A 17,369-nucleotide genomic window follows, 5' to 3' on the forward strand; every position below is an offset into this window, starting at 1 on the left:
AGATTTCTGATATTAGTAATTTGTTTTCTTTCTTTCTCTCTCTCCCATGGCGAGCCTGGCTAGAGATTTATCAATTTATTGATCTTTTTAAAGAACTAAGTTTTGATTTAACTGATTTCTTGTCTACTGATTTTCTGTTTTTATGTCATTGATTTCTTCTGATTTTTAATTTTTTCACACTTATGTTAGATTTAATTTGTTGTTTGTTTTCTAGTTTCTTAAGGTGGAAATATAGATTTCCACTTCCTAATAAGTGCATCAGTGTTATCAGTTCTTCTTTAAGCACTGCTTTTGCTGGGTCACACATATTTTGAGTTCAGTCACTCAGTCGTGTCTGACTCTGTTCGCTCAGTCATATGCAACTCTTTGTGACCCCTTGAACCACAGCGCGCCAGGCCTCCCTGTCTATCACCAACTCCCAGAGTTCACCCAAACTGAAGTCCATTGAGTCAGTGATGCCATCCAACCATCTCATCGTCTGTCGTCCCCTTCTCCTGCCCTCAGTCTTTCCCAGCAGCAGGGTCTTTTCCAATGAGTCAGCTCTTCGCATCGGGTGGCCAAAGTACTGGAGTTTGAACTTCAACATCAGTCCTTCCAATGAACACCCAGGACTGGTCTCCTTTAGGATGGACTGGTTGGATCTCCTTGCAGTCCAAGGGACTCTCAAGAGTCTTCTCCAACAACACAGTTCAAAAGCATCAATTCTTCTGTGCTCAGCTTTCTCTTTATAGTCCAATTCTCACATCCATACGTGACTACTGGAAAAACCATACCCTTGACTAGATGGACCTTTGTTGGCAAAGTAATATCTCTGCTTTTTGATATGCTGTCTAGGTTGGTGATAACTTTCCTTCCAAGGAGTAAGCGTCTTTTAATTTCATGGCTGCAGTCACAATCTATATTGATTTTGGAGCCCCCAAAAATAAAGTCAGCCATTGTTTCCACTACTGGATGCCATGATTTTAGTTTTCTGAATGTTGAGCTTTAAGCCAACTTTTTCACTCTCCTCTTTCACTTTCATCAAGAGGCTCTTTAGTTCTTCACTTTCTGCCGTAAGTGTGGTGTCATCTGCATATCTGAGGTTATTGACATTTCTCCTGGCAGTCTTGATTCCAGCTTGTGCTTCTTCCAGCCCAGCGTTTCTCATGATGTACTCTGCATATAAGTTAAATAAGCAGGGTGACAACGTATAGCCTTGATGTACTCCTTTCCCGATTTGGAACCATGTCCAGGTTTAACTGTTGCTTCCTGACCTGCATGCAGGTTTCTCAAGAGGCAGGTCAAGTGGTCTGGTATTCTGATCTCTTTGAGAATTTTCCACAATTTATTGTGATCTACACAAAGGCTTTGGCATAGTCAGTAAAGCAGAAATAGGTGTTTTTCTGGAACTCTCTTGCTTTTTTGATGATCCAGCGGATGTTGGGAATTTGATCTCTGGTTCCTCTGCCTTTTCTAAAACCAGCTTGAACATCTGGAAGTTCACGGTTCACATATTGCTGAAGCCTGGCTTGGAGAATTTTGAACATTACTTTGCTAGCGTGTGAGATGAGTGCAATTGTGTGGTAGTTTGAGCGTTCTTTGGCATTGTCTTTCTTTGGGATTGGAATGAAAACTGACCTTTTCCAGTCCTGTGGCCACAAATTTGCTGACATATTGAGTATAGCAGTTTCACAGCATCATGTTTTAGGATTTGAAATAGCTCAACTGGAATTTTATCACCTCCACTAGCTTTGTTCATAGTGGTGCTTCCTAAGCGGCAAGGGGGGAGGGGCGGAGGGGGGCGGGGGCGGGGACACACACACACATATGTTTTGGTAAGTTGTATTTTCAGTTTCATTTAGTTAGAAATATTTTAAATTTCTCTCTAGATTTCTTCTTTTACTTACATTTTACTTAGAAGTACCTTATTTAATCTCCAAGTATTTTGAAGTTTTCCAGCTGTCTTTCTGTTACTGATTCCTGTGGTTTATTTCCATTGTTATTTAGGAGCATACTTCAGTATGATTTCTATTTTAAATTTGTTACGGTGTGCTTTTTGCCCAAAATATGGTCTGTCATGGTGAATATCCATATGATCTTGGGAAGAATGAGTAGTTTGCTGTTGTTGGATGCGGTATTCTATATTCAGTTAGATATAGTATTCAATTAGATTTAGTTGATTTTTTGGTTGGTATTCCTCATTGGAAAAGACTCTGATGCTGGGAGGGATTGGGGGCAGGAGGAGAAGGGGACGACAGAGGATGAGATGGCTGGATGGCATCACTGACTCGATGGACGTGAGTCTGAGTGAACTCCAGGAGTTGGTGATGGACAGGGAGGCCTGGCGTGCTGCGATTCATGGGGTTGCAAAGAGTCGGACACGACTGAGCGACTGAACTGAACTGATATCGTTAATTGATTTTCTGCCTGCTGGATTTATTAGTGATAGAGGCAAGTTGAAATTTGCAACTGTAATGATGGATTTGTTTATTTCTCCTTGTAATTCTGTCAGTTTTTAAATCATGCAAATTTAAGCTCTATTGTTTGGTGAATACACATGGGTTATTATGTTGGAGAAATGACCCCGCCAACATTATCCCCTTTTCTCACTCAGACTGTTCTTTGTTCTGAGATCTGCTTTCTCTGAAATTAATGTTACCACTCCAGGTTTTATTAGTGTTGTTGTGTTTAGTCGCTAAGTTGTGTCTGACTTTTGTGATCCCCTGGACTGAGCCCGCCAGGCTCCTCTGTCTGCGGGATTTTTCCAGGTAAGAATACATAATTGCATTGCCGTTTCCTTCTACTGATTTTCCCGACCCAGGGATTGAACTCAAGACTCCTGCATCGGCAGGTGATTTCTTTACCACTGAGCCAACTGAGAGGCCCTTTTTTAGTGTTAGCATTATCTTTCTTCATCTTTTGATTTTTTAAATCAGTGTGTGTCTTTGAAGTGGATTTCTTGTATATGTCATATGGTTGGGTATTGTTTTAATCCACTCTGACAGTATCTGTCTTTTAATTAGTGTATTTTAGACCATTCATATTTAAATTGATTATTGAAATAGTTGGATTATTATGTATTTGTAACTGTTTTCTATTCATTGCCCTTATTTTTTTCTTTCATTTTTTGACTTTAACTCTTTTTCTGCAAATTGTCTTCCCTTTTAGCTTATCAATTACCCTTTTTTAGAGATTTTATTGGTTGCCATGTTATTTGCAGTTCATGTTTACAACTAATCTACATCTACTTTTAATAACACTATATGACTTCATAGTGGTAAAGGTATAAATGCATATTCCCATTTCTTTCCTCCCATACCATTGCTGTCATTCTTTACACTTTTCTGTAAGCTACAGTCACCACATACGTTATTGCATTATTGTTTGGAATAAGTTATCATTTAGTTATAAGTCAGAAAGAACATTGACATTTATTTAATAGTGTGTTGTTAGTAGTAGTTGGGCTTAATAGTTCTGAATTTGTTTTCCTTTTATTGTAGAATAGAGCAAATGAAAACCTGTTGGTCTTGGGAATTAGACTTCATTATGATGAAAAAAGAGAAGGAGAGAGATGGTATAAGTATGGGATGGGGGGAAGTGAGGAAGAAACTTGTTGCATTGGATTCGAATTAGAGTTACCAGGACAAACTTATAAAAATCATAAGTATATTGTATGTATACATATTTACATTTATTTCCTTTTCTGACCACTAAAATTGTCTAAATGAAATGAAGTAGCATGGTAGCAGTAAACATATCTGATATCCAGATTTTGGTTTCTAAAGACTATTCCCTCATTGAAAGAAGCCAGGACTTTTTGGAGAAGTGTCTGATTTCAGGTCTGGAGCAGGGAAAGTGAAAGGTGAGCCTGGAATATCTTTGTGGGCCAGGAAGCAAGGAAGTGTTCAAATAATAAAAGGATCGTGGCAGGGCACAGCCTTACAGGGCTCTCACTGAGCATATCTAGGGTAATTTGAACATTTATGGATTAATGGAACAGTGTTAAAGGATTATATAACACCTTGAATAAAGAATCCATGAAGCCATAGAGATTATGTGAAACAGTGTGGTAGGGAAGAACATATTTTTATAGAAGAATGGTAGGAATGATAGAAAATCGCCATTTTTTGAAACCACCAAGATAAAAATAAAGGAATTATCATTGCAGTGAGATACAGATGCTTTATCTTTTTCCAAGTCTGTATACAGTTGTCCCAACACTGCTTAATCATCGTTACTTCACTGTTTTGAAGGGCATTTTTATGACAAGCTGAATTTCCATACTGTCTTTCTGTTCTGTTTTATGATCTCTGTAGATGTTGTTGTTCTCCATTATTTTATGATTAAAGCTGTGTTGTGTTTCAGTAGGGCCAGGTACTCACTCCTTCATCTTTACTCTTTTTTTTTAATTTGTTTTCATTCCTTTTCCTGCATGGTTATTTTTCTGCAAGAGTTTTGGAATGTTCATGTATAATTTCAGAAAAAGGCTTATTAATATTTTTATTGACATTGTGTTGGGTTTAAAATTAGAATATTTATACAATGTTTTTTTTAAACATAAAAACATGTTTCTATTTGTTTAATTCTACCTTTTTTTTTTTTAAAAGGACAGTTTAAAAAGTACCTACCCTTAGGGCTTGCTCATTTATGTTACCTGTATCCCAGGTCATCCTGCTTCCTGTCTGGTTCATAAAAATGAAATAATTTGTTTCAGTGTATCTTCTAAGTGGTTTCCTTTCTCCCTCTGTTTCTCTATTTCTCTTTATAGGAAGGCTATTGTTTCTGGATGTATTAATTTCATGTGTTGCAAATAAATATGCTTTTGTTTGCAGTGGTTTTTTATTTGATTTGGATTTTCTAGGTTTATAATCATCATTTGTTAATGATTTTCTAATGTTTCTAAAATTTGGATATTATAAAAATTGCTGCATATTCTCTTTGTATTCAAGTGAAAGATTTCTGGGTTAGTTCTTTATATTTTTAGAACCCTAATTAGGGTTAGGGCTAGGATTATAATCTTCTACCTATACAATTTCTGTTATTTGTAACCTTAGTTTATATCATCAGAACTTTTGATAGTTGCATCTTGTTCTCTTATCCAGTGCTGTATCTAGAGATTGACCTGGTGCTTTATCTAGAGATTGAATATAAACAGAGTTTGTAATGTTATTGATAATATTTATGTTGGTACTACCTTCAGTTTATCTTTAGAAGCATGTACTTTCCATCTCTGCTCCGCAGCCTATGTGATCTCTCACCTGGATCTCTGCAGTAGCATCTTGTTTAGTATCCCCTACTATAATTATTATTATTATTATTTTTTGGTCTATGTGGATGAAATTCACATAGTACAAAATTAACCATTTTAACTTTTCAAGGTGTACATCCAGTAGTTTTTAGGTTATTCCATGTTTACAACCATCACCACTGTCTTAATTCCTTTCAAATTGCTTTCAAAACAAAGCCATGGTTCTTACTCACTTCCTCCTCATCCCTTTCTCCCCAAGGTTTCTAAAACCCACTAATTTCTCTTCTGTCTTTATGGAGTTTGTCTATACTAGGTACTTCATGGAAGTAGAATCATACCATGTGTGATTTATGTCTGAGTTCTTTAGCCTAATGTTTTCAGAGTTCGTCTGTTTTACAGCATGTATCAGCATTTCATTTGTTTTTATGGCTGAATACTATTTCATTGAATGGATATAACTTTTTTGTGAATAGTTATTTGTTTGAATGTATGTTTTCATTCTCTTGGGTAGATACCTAGGAGTAGAATCATGTGGTAACTTTATGTTTGGTGTTTGGAGAAACCACCAGACTGTGTGAGAGTTCTATGAGAGTTCTTATTTCTCCACATCCCTGTCAATGCTTGTTTCTTTTTTAAAAAAATTAAAGCCATCTTACTGGGCATAAAGTAATTTTTGTGGTTTTTGATTTGCATTTCTTTAGTAACAAATTCATTGTTTCATTTAATTTTGAAAAAAAAAAATTTAATTTTTTAACATCAGAAACATTTTGTACTGGTGTGTAGCCAATTAACAATATTGTGGTAGTTTCACAATAAGTGAACAGCAAAGGGACTCAGCCTTAGGTATACATGTATCCATTCTCTCCCAAACTCCCACTCCCATCCAAGCTGGCACATAACATTGAGCAGAATTCCATGTGTTATACAACAGGTCCTGGTTGGTTTTCTGTTTTGAATATAGCAGTGTGTACATGACTTTTCCCAAAGTCCTTAACTATTCCCTTCCCCCCAGTAACTGTAAGTTTGTTTTCTAAGTCTGTGAATAAAAAATGGGCAGAAGACCTGAACTAACATTTCCCCAAAGAGGACATACAGATGACCAGTAGGCACATGAAAAGATGTTCAACATCGCTAATTATTAGAGAAATGCAAGTCAAAACTACAGTGAGATAGTACCTCAGACTGGTCAGAATGGCTATCCTCAAAAAACCCACAAACAACAGATGCTGAAGAGGGTGTGGAGAGAAGGGAGCCTTCTTGTACTATTGGTAAGAATGTAAATTGGAACAGCCACTATGGAGAACAGTAGTGAAGTTCCTGAAAAAACTAAAAACAGAGCTATCATATGACCCTGCAATGCCTTTCCTGGGCATATATCCAGAGAAAAACATGGCCTGAAAAGAAACATGCACCTCAGTGTTCACTGTAGCACTGCTTACAGTAGCCAAGACATGGAAGCAACCCATTGTCCATCAACAGAGGAATGGATAAAGAAGAGGTGGTATATGTGTACAATGGAATATTACTCAGCTGTTAAAAAGAATGGAGTAATGCCATTTGCAGCAACAAAGGTGGACCTAGAGAGTGGAGAGTGTCATACTGAGTGAAGTAAGTCAGAGAGAGAGAAGTATCTTATCAGTTCAGTTCAGTTCAGTTGCTCAGTCGTGTCTGACTCTTTGCGACCCCATGAACTGCAGCACACCAGGCCTTCCTGTCTATCACCAGCTCCCGGAGTTCACCCAGACCCATGTCCATCGAGTCAATGATGCCATCCAGCCATCTCATCCTCTGTCGTCAACTTCTCCTGCCGCCAATCCCTCCCAGCATCAGGGTCTTTTCCAATGAGTCAGCTCTTCTCATGAGATGGGCAAAGTATTGGAGTTTCAGCTTTAGCATCATTCATTCCAGTGAACACCCAGGACTGATCTTCTTTAGAATGGACAGGTTGGATCTCCTTGCAGTCCAAGGGATGCTTAAGAGTCTTCTCTGACACCACAGTTCAAAAGCATCAGTTCTTCAAAACTCAGCTTTCTTCATAGTCCAACTCTCACATCCATACATGACCACAGGAAAAACCATAGCCTTGACTAGACCGACCTTTGTTGGCAAAGTAATGTCTCTGCTTTTGAGTATGCTATCTAGGTTGGTCATAACTTTCCTTCCAAGGAGTAAGCGTCTTTTAATTTCGTGGCTGCAGTCACCATCTGCAGTGATTTTGGAGGCTCCCAAAATAAAGTCTGACACTGTTTCCACTGTTCTCCCATCTATTTCCATGAAGTGATGGGACCAGATGCCATGATCTTTGTTTTCTGAATGTTGAGCTTTAAGCCAACTTTTTCTCTCCTCTTTCACCTTCATCAAGAGGCTTTTGAGTTCCTCTTCACTTTCTGCCATAAGGGTGGTGTCATCTTCATATCTGAGGTTATTGATATTTCTCCTGGCAATCTTGATTAAGGTTGTTCTTCTTCCAGCCCAGCGTTTTTCATGATGTACTCTGCATATAAGTTAAATAAGCAGGGTGACAATATACAGCCTTGACGTACTCCTTTTCCTATTTGGAACCAGTCTGCTGTTCCATGTCCAGTTCACAAAATCCACATAGTCAAAGGCTTTGGCATAGTCAATAAAACAGAAATAGATGTTTTCCTGGAACTCTCTTGCTTTTTCGATGATCTAGTGGATGCTGGCAATTTGATCTCTGATTCCTCTGCCTTTTCTAAAACCAGCTTGAACAACTGGAAGTTCATGGTTCACGTATTGCTGAAGCCTGGCTTGGAGAATTTTGAGCATCACTTTACTAGCGTGTGAGATGAGTGCAATTGTGTGGTAGTTTGAGCATTCTTTGGCATTGCCTTTCTTTGGGATTGGAATGAAAACTGACCTTTTCCAGTCCTGTGGCCACTGCTGAGTTTTCCAAATTTGCTGGCATATTGAATACAGCACTTTCACAGCATCATCTTTCAGGATTTGAAATAGCTCAACTGGAATTCCATCACCTCCACTAGCTTTGTTCATAGTGATGCTTTCTAAGGCCCACTTGACTTCACATTCCAGGATGTCTTGCTCTAGGTGAGATCACACCATCGTGCTTATCTGGGTCATGAAGATCTTTTTTGTACACTTCTGTGCATTCTTGCCACCTAGTCTTAATATCTTCTGCTCCTGTTAAGTCCATACCATTTCTGTCCTTTATCGAGCGCATCTTTGCTTGAAATGTTCCCTTGGTATCTCTAAATTTTCTTGAAGAGATCTCTAGTCTTTCCCATTCTGTTGTTTTCCTCTATTTCTTTGCATTGATCGCTGAAGAAGGCTTTCTTATCTCTCCTTGCTATTCTTTCTAACTCTGCTTTCAGATGCTTATGTCTTTCTTTTTCTCCTTTGCTTTTCGTTTCCCTTCTTTCACAGCTATTTGTAAGGCCTCCTCAGACAGCCATTTTGCTTTTTTGCATTTCTTTTCCGTGGGGATGGTCTTGATCCCTGTCTCCTGTACAATGTCACAAACCTCCATCCATAGTTCATCAGGCACTTGTCTATCAGATCTAGGCCCTTAAATCTATTTCTCACTTCCACTGTATAATCATATGGGATTGATTTAGGTCAAACCTTAATGGTCTGGTGGTTTTCCCTACTTTGTTCAATTTAAGTCTGAATTTGGTAATAAGGAGTTCATGATCTGAGCCACAGTCACCTCCCGGTCTTCTTTTTGCTGACTGTTTAGAGCTTCTCCATCTTTGACTGCAAAGAATATAATCAATCTGATTTCGGTGTTGACCACTTGTTGTTGATCCCCGAGTGAAGTAAGTCAGAGAGAGGAAAGTATCATATGATATCCCTTATATGTGGAATCTAAAAGGAAATGATAGAAATGCATCTCATTTATTATGTCTTCTTTATAGAAATATTTATTCATATCCTTTGCCTGTTTTTCAGTTGAGTTGTCTTTTTGTTGTGAGTGGTACCAGTTCTTTATATAATCTCAATATTTACCCCATATCAGATGTATCATTTGCAAATATTTTCTATTCGTGGGTTTTTTCACTTTCTTGGTAATTTTGATGAAGTCTAGTTTATCTGTTTTTTTCTTTCATTGCTTGTGCTTTTATTGTCATATTTAAGTCAGTGTTGCCTAAACCAGGATTGTGAAGATTTATCATTTGTTTCCTTCTAAGAGTGTTACAGTTTTAGGTCTCAGATCCATTTTGAGATGATTTTGTATATGCTATGAGTAAAGGGCCCAGCTCCATTCTTCTGTGAGTGAATATCTGGTTGTCCACCCCTGTTTGTTGATCCATTTTGAGATGATTTTGTATATGCTGTGAGTAAAGGGCCCAGCTCCATTCTTCTGTGGGTGAATATCTGGTTGTCCACCCCTGTTTGTTGAGAAGTCCTGCACCATTGGATGGTCTTGGTATCCTTGTTGAAAACAAATTGATGATTGATTTTTATTACTGAGGTCTTTCTTTATTACTTAGATGTCTTTCAGTGTGTTTTGTAGTTTTCAGTGAAATTTCTTGGTTAAGTTTATTCCTAAGTAATTGTGTATATATATATATTTTGATGCTGTTACAAATTGAATTGTTTTCTTAATTTCATTTTTGGAGTGTTCATTGATAGTGTATAGAAATATAACTGATTTTTGTATATTGATATTATATTATGCAGCTTTTCTGAGTTCACTTATTAGCTCTAATAGTTTTTGATGGATTCATTGGGATTTTCTGTGTGTAAGACCATATTATTTGTGGATGGAAATAGACTTACTTCTTTCTTTTCCTCATAGCTCAGTTGATAAAGAATCTGCCTGCAGTGCAGGAGATCCTGGTTTGATTCCTGGGTTGGGAAGATCTGCTGAGAAGGGATAGGCTACCCCCTCCAGTATTCTTGGACTTCCCTTGTGGCTCAGCTGATAAAGAATCCGCCTGCAATGCGGGAGACCTGGGTTCAATTGGGAAGATCCCCCAGAGAAGGGAAAGGTTACGTACTCCAGTATTCTGGCCTATAGTATTCCGTGGACTGTTTAGTATATGGGGTCACAAAGAGTCGGACACGGCTGAGCAACTTTCACTTTCTTTTTTTTTTTTCCTATCTAAATTCCTTTTATTTCTTTTTTTTGCCTACTTACCCTGCTAGAATTTCTATTACATTGTTAAATAAATAAAGTGGTGAAAATGGACATCCTTATCTAATTTTTTTATCTCAGGGAGAAGACCTTAAGCCTTTTAACATTAAATATGATGTTAATTATAAGTTGTTTTTTTTTTTTTTTTTTTTATAAATGTCCTTTATTAGGTTGAGGAAGTTTCCTTCTGTTACTAGCTTGTTGAGGTTTTTAAGTTATTATTTCTTAAAAATCATTTAAAGCATGTTGGATTTTGTCCAGTGTTTCTTTTGCATCAGTTGAGGTGATCATATAATTTTAAAATATTTTCTTTTATTCTGTTAGTGTGGTGTATTACTTTGCTCAATTTTTGTGCTGAACTACCCTTGCATTCCTGGGTAAGTCCCTCTTGGTCATGACTGCTAAATTTGACTTGCTAGTATTTTGTTGAGGATTTTTTTTACATCTGTATTCATAAGGGATATTGGTCTAGTATATTCTTGTTTCCTTCTAATCTGTTTTCTACACTGTGGCCTGAGTGACCTTTTTAAAATGTAAGTTTGAACATAGAAATAAATTTCCCCAGTTTGAAAAAAAGCTATTAGAAATGCATAGCAAACATTGTACTAAACAGTGAAATGCTTAGAAACATTTTCATTAAAGGTATTGACAAAATAAAGGAACTTACTATTTTTGCTAATATTACATTGGACTTGAAGGCCTAGCTAAAGTGAAACAGCAGGAGAAGGAAATGAGAAATTAACATTGGAGCAGAAAACATAACTGTTAGTATTTTTGAACAAGATTGAGTATTGACTTAGAATATTGAAGAGAACCACGTAAGTCTATTAATATTTCATAAATTTGCCAGAAAAAGTTTATGTAAAATAGCACTAAAAAAAATTGCAGTTTCCACATACTCTCAATATATAATTAGAAAATGTAACTGATATAGAGTGATTTTTACAGTTATTTAGAATACAGTTATTTGATTTTTAAAATCAGAAGGAAAATAATGGACTGTTTTGTAAATGGTTCCAGCCAAAAATGTTTGTGCATATTAGAGGAATAAGACTCCTGTGGAGTTGAGAGCAGCAGAAATGAAAGTAGTCAATGTAAGGAGACAGTATCAGAGGATTGTTTTATTCATTGAGGTAGAGGATCCTTTATTTTGTTTGAATTTGTTCAGTTTTACTTTTTCTTAATTACCTATACAGTTAGTGTATATGAACAGTATTTAATATGGTTTGTTTTGAGAACTAACAGTCCTTTCCTCCACCCCATTTCCCATATTCCAGAAACAGTTATTTAAAACCCTTTGGCTGATTGTTTTGGGCACATGTCATCTCATTTAAAATAACATACATATATTTCTACTTCTGGAATTTTCACGTTTAGGTGTTATGTGTCTACTGACTTTTTGCCATGGAGGATAAGGGTTTGGTCCCCTTTCACACTCCACCACACATGTGTACCTTCTTTTTTGCCCTTGTTCTTCCTCTAATTTGGCTTTATTTCTAGGTCTAAGTGAATATTGCCATTTTTTTTAGAATAGCTTTATTGCGATACAATTCATATACCTTAAAATTCTCCTGTTTAAAATATACAATGTAATGGCTTCTAGTGCATTTATAGAGATGTGCATCTATCACCACTACAAGTACTGAACATTTCATTGCCCTAAAAAGAAACTTAACACTGTTTAGCTGTCACTGCTTAGTCTCTCCATCTCCAGCGGCCCTAGGCATTCACTGATCTACCTTTTTTGTCCCTTCTGATGTGCCTGCTCTCAGCATTTCATGTAAACGGCATTATACAGTACGTGCTCACTTGTCCCTGGCTTCTTTCACTCAGCATGTTTTCAGGGTTCATCCATGTTGCACATGTATTGATGCTTCTTTTTTTTTTCTTGCTAAATATTACACTACATGGATTTGTTATATTTTGTTTATCCACTCATCAACTGATGGATATTTGGGTTGTTTCCAGGTTTTGAATATTTTGAACAATGCTGTTCTGATCATTCTGGTGTAAGTGTTTGTGTGAACATGTGTTTTCATTGAAAACTCTTTCTAAGGAAGATACTAAGTCAAAAGTTGCAAAGGCAATAATATATAAAAAGTTAAAACTTTGGTGCAAAAAAATGCCATAAACAAGTTGACTTTTAAAAGTGAATGATAGGGAAGAGATCTGTTCTATAAATAATGAATTAATATCTGTAATCTAAAAATTTATCATTTGAAATGCAAACGACAACTGTAATAAGATAGGCAAACAGTAAGAACAGTCAGTTCAGAAAACAAATGACAAATGATCATTAAACCAGTTTAACTTTGGTTCCTATGATTGGGTGAAATCTGATATATAATGATATTTCCCCATATATTGTCAAAGATTTATAATATTCAGAATAATGTGACCAGTGATTGTCAATAATGTATTTATTGAGGTCCCCTTACTGACCTGAAATGAAGTATATAGATAATGTAAGCAGCTGACAAACATAACTTATTCTTAAATATAGTAATGAAAGCAAAAGAAGTAGTTTATGGCAGAATAACATTTCAGTATATAATTTTTCTGCTGTGATCATTAAAATATAAATAAGTTAGAATTTAAGAGAAGTAAGAAAACTAGAAACCATTCTACAAAGTAAATAGAGACAAATAAAAAACAGATGGTATAAGGGGATAAATAGACCAAACTTATTGTCTATGATAAGAGACTGAGGAAATAGCCTGAATTGAAAAAGGGGTAATATACTAAGATAAATTTTATACTGAGCAAAAGTGGTAGTCTTACAAATGAGCTGCACTTTACTTATTTGTTTTTGACTTAAAATAATCCTCTATTGGGATGTGGAACAGGGTGGTAACAGAGTAAATTCTAAGATTCAGTTCTCATTGACACCAAGTCAAGCAGAAGTTCTTTTACCAGTAATAATACTTGAAAATGCAGTGAATGTAATTAGACTTAACATACATTTCGTTTTCTTGTTTGATGGATACCATGTAAAACAATTTATTGAAATTCCTGTAATTTTAGGACAAAAAGCATGTACTCGAAAATTCTAAATGTAAGTGACTTTGTTAAGTACATGGGACAGAGTCAGGAGAGAAACTTGGGATGGAAATATTGAAAACTATGTAGTGTGGCAAATAGAATAGTTGAAGTATTAATCCCTGGTGGCTCAGATGGTAAAGAGCCCGCCTGCAATGCAGGAGACCCCGGGGTTTGATCCCTGGGTCAGCAAGATACCCTGGAGAAAGGAATGGCAACCCATTCTTGCCTGGAGAATTCCATGGAAAGTGGAGCCTGGTAGGCTACTGTTCACAGAGTTGCACAGAGTCGGACATGACTGAGTGACTAATAAACACATACACACACACACACACACAAGCAAAAAAAAGCTGATCCCATAATGCTTGCCTGTGACAAGAAATTGTTAGCTATTGTGTACTTCTATGTATACTGAAGATAATAAAGCTATATTTTAAATGTGGCCTTCCTACTCTGTAGTCTGATTAAGCTATGTAAAATTTAAAATGTGTAGAATTGTAAAATGTGGCATATTACCTTGGTGGTGCGTAAAGAGAGAGGAATTGAAGGGGACATGCTGTTACAAAGTTCTCTAAAAGGCTGGACAAAAGTGGTGAATGTTAAGTATGAGATTGATTTTATAAATATGTATACCAAATTTTTCAAAAATACGCTTGAAAAGGACGGTAAACATGAAAATTAGGATAAAGCTCTTGAAGTGAACCTCAGAGAGGTGGTAGATTCCCAAGTCCCAAGTTAACTAGCTTTGCATATATGGGAATCTGTACCCTGAATTGGAAAGACTGATGCTGAAGCTGAAACTCCAGTATTTTGGCCACCTGATGTAAAGAGCTGACTCATTTGAAAAGACCCTGGTGCTGGGAAAGATTGAGGGCAGGAGGAGAAGGGGATGACAGATGATGAGATGGTTGGATGGTATCACTGATTCAATGAACATGAGTTTGCGTGAACTCCTGGAGTTGGTGATGGACAGGGAGGCCTGGTGTGCTGTGGTTCATGGGGTTGCAAAGAGTCAGACAGTACTGAGCAACTGAACTGAACTGAACTGTTCCCTGAATACCTCACTAACTCAAATGCTTTTTTGTTTCCCCCTTAACTAGGAATTGTGGTGCTTGGAATAAACAGAGCCTATGCCAAAAATTCATTAAGTAAAAATCTTATAAAAATGGTGAGTGTAAAGAATAAACTATTTGCTTCTAAGATTATGGTACAGTGTTGACACCAACCTGAAAATGATTTTTCCTCTTTTCCTTCTTATCTTTCCTGTTTCTGTTTAGCTTTCAAAAGCTGTGGATGCTTTAAAATCTGATAAGAAAGTACGGACCATAATAGTCAGAAGTGAAGTCCCTGGGATATTCTGTGCTGGTATGTAAAAAGATTAAATTTTTAAAACTAGTCTAATGTTTCCCTAGCAGTAGCGTATTTTCCATTATAAAGTGTTCTGTGGTTTGAATTTCATTACCAACAATTCCTCTTTGTTTTTCTACTGTTGTTACAAGAAAAAAAAATGTTTTCTCAGAAAGAAATCTTTGCAACATGGGGAGAAGTTGTTTTGGAAGTTGAAAAAATAGTTTGAGCAATTAAAATATTTGTTTGTGGTACTTGAATGATCTTTATGAAAGATGAGCTGGGAAGGAAAAATTGTGTCTCCTACTCAAAAACAGTGTGCTCTGTGTTTATAAGTTACTTAAAAAATACTTCAACTGACTAGTAGTAATTGCTGCTGCTACTGCTGCTAAGTCGCTTCAGTCGTGTCCGACTCTGTGCGACCCCGTAGATGGCAGCCCACCAGGCTCCCTCGTCCCTGGGATTCTCCAGGCAAGAACACTGGAGTGGGTTGCCATTTCCATCTCCAATGCATGAAAGTTAAAAAATACAGTGAAGTCACTCAGTCATGTCCGACTTCTAGCGACCCCATGGACTGCAGCCCACCAGGCCCCTCCATCCGTGGGATTTTCCAGGCAAGAGTACTGGAGTGGGGTGCCATTGCAAAACGTTAAATGTAGACATGTGCTTCGGAGGTTTGTGTCTGTAGTAGTGCCCACTCAAATATGTGTCCACAAATTGTTTTTTTAAATTGGTGTCTACAGCAGTGAAGTGTTTTTTTATTTTTTTCCATTTGTGCTGTATTACCAAAAGCCAAAGATTAAGTTGCCTTGCATTTTCCATATTTGTAAGTATGTCTAAGTCATGCGATTGAATGAATCTGTTTCAACTAGTCAAAAATATAGATGATTAAGATAAATGCTGATAGTATACAGTATTAATGTATTTTATTAATAAGTAAATGAAGATAGAAGTTGAGGGGTGAAAAAAATTTCTTCCAGTAAACATATAAATGGGACAATCTACTTGAGATTATCAAAGATTTGAGGGAACAAAATATAGTATTTTATTCATTCAAGTACTTTTGAGCATTTGGAGTACTCCCAGAGCAGTGCTGGGAACATGAGGGAGTATTTTTAAACAGAATGTTTTAAGAAGTGTCTTGGTTTAGGCCGATATTCTTTAGTTTGTCATTTTTAGATTTTTCAAACTTCTGACTCTGTAGCTTCCACCTTAAAATACTATAAAATTTTATGGTATTTAAGAACATTCAGTGTAAATGAATTATATTATAGTTTTTGTTATAATGTACCATTTATAAAAGGATTAGTTTTAGCTTCAGTTTGGTAATCAAAGAGAGTAGGTTTATCATGCTCAACTGCCTAGGTGAGGACGATTTGCAGTAAAGTTTCTGCTGCTTATACATATGTCCAGCTTGAGTAATGTGATCCTCCTGGTGTTGTCAGAGGCTTGATGTGACAGTGTACATAACACACAGAGCAGAAGTCAATATATTGTAGCTGTTAATAGTTTTTATAAGGACTAAAATTTATTAAAATGGTTTTCATAATATGAAAACGCTAAGAGTAGGACATGACTGAGCACCTTCACTTTCACTTTTCACTTTCATGCATTGGAGAAGGCAATGGCACCCCACTCCAGTACTCTTGCCTGGAAAATCCAATGGACAGAGGAGCCTGGTGGCCTGCGGTCCATGGGGTCACTAGGAGTCGGACACAACTGAGTGACTTCACTTTCACTTTTCACTTTCATGCATTGGAGAAGGAAATGGCAACCCACTCCAGTGTTCTTGCCTGGAGAATCCCAGGGACGGGGGAGCCTGGTGGGCTGCCGTCTATGGGGTCACGCAGAGTTGGACACGACTGAAGCGACTTAGCAGCAGCAGCAGCATTTATTTATTCTTGTTGAAGAATACAGTTTTTCATATAATTAGAGTGTTAACTTTTATTCTGAAGTAGGAGAAAGCAATGGCACCCCACTCCAGTACTCTTGCCTGCAAAATCCCATAGATGGAGTTGCCTGGTAGGCTGCAGTCCATGGGATTGTGAAGAGTCGGACACGACTGAGCGACTTCACTTTCACTTTTCACTTTCATGCATTGGAGAAGAAAATGGCAACCCACTCCAATGTTCTTGCCTAGAGAATCTCAGGGACGGGGGAGCCTGGTGGGCTGCCGTCTGTGGGGTCACACAGAGTCGGACACGACTGAAGCGACTTAGCAGTAGCAGTTATATTCAAAAGAAAAATCCTCACAAATAGTGTACTCATTTATTGGTTATTCTCTTAGCTCCCATTCCCTAAAGTTGCTCATTTTTCCTCTTCCCTTTCTGCCCCCACAAAGGTTTCTCTTCTCTGTACATCTGTGTTCTAGTGGCATCTTGTTCATTTCCAGAAACTTAAAGCTTATGGAGTGATCTTGCTTCAAATTTCTTGAGAATAGTAACTTCTCTTTTTCTTCCTTGAAAATCTTCTTATGTATTCTCACATCACAGCATATAATAGAGACTCACCATGTACTTGCTTAATTTAATCAGCCTTTTGGAGAAGTAAATGGCAACCCACTCCAGGATTCTTGCTTGGAGAATCCCATGGACAGAGGATCGGGGCAGGCCACAGTCCATGGGGTCACAAGGGTCA

At 37.2% G+C, this 17,369-nt stretch overlaps 1 protein-coding gene across 5 annotated transcripts in view; it reads left to right on the plus strand.

Moving 5' to 3' along the window:
* The window catches only part of AUH (AU RNA binding methylglutaconyl-CoA hydratase), a 183,412-nt gene that overhangs the window by 7,017 nt on the left and 159,026 nt on the right, over positions 1-17,369 (plus strand). For 3 of the 5 annotated variants that reach the window (XM_070795173.1, XM_070795172.1, XM_070795171.1), the window contains exons 2-3: positions 14,486-14,553; positions 14,663-14,750. The exons of 1 other annotated variant lie outside the window; for it this stretch is intronic. In XM_070795173.1, the coding sequence (XP_070651274.1) occupies positions 14,486-14,553; positions 14,663-14,750 (156 nt within the window). Of the gene's footprint in view, positions 1-12,332; positions 12,356-14,485; positions 14,554-14,662; positions 14,751-17,369 lie in introns of those variants that run through there. One more of the 5 variants, XM_070795175.1, reaches the window with a different exon arrangement.

Source organism: Bos indicus, chromosome 8 (assembly GCF_029378745.1).
Source record: "Bos indicus isolate NIAB-ARS_2022 breed Sahiwal x Tharparkar chromosome 8, NIAB-ARS_B.indTharparkar_mat_pri_1.0, whole genome shotgun sequence".
Classification (NCBI taxonomy): Eukaryota; Metazoa; Chordata; class Mammalia; order Artiodactyla; family Bovidae; genus Bos; species Bos indicus.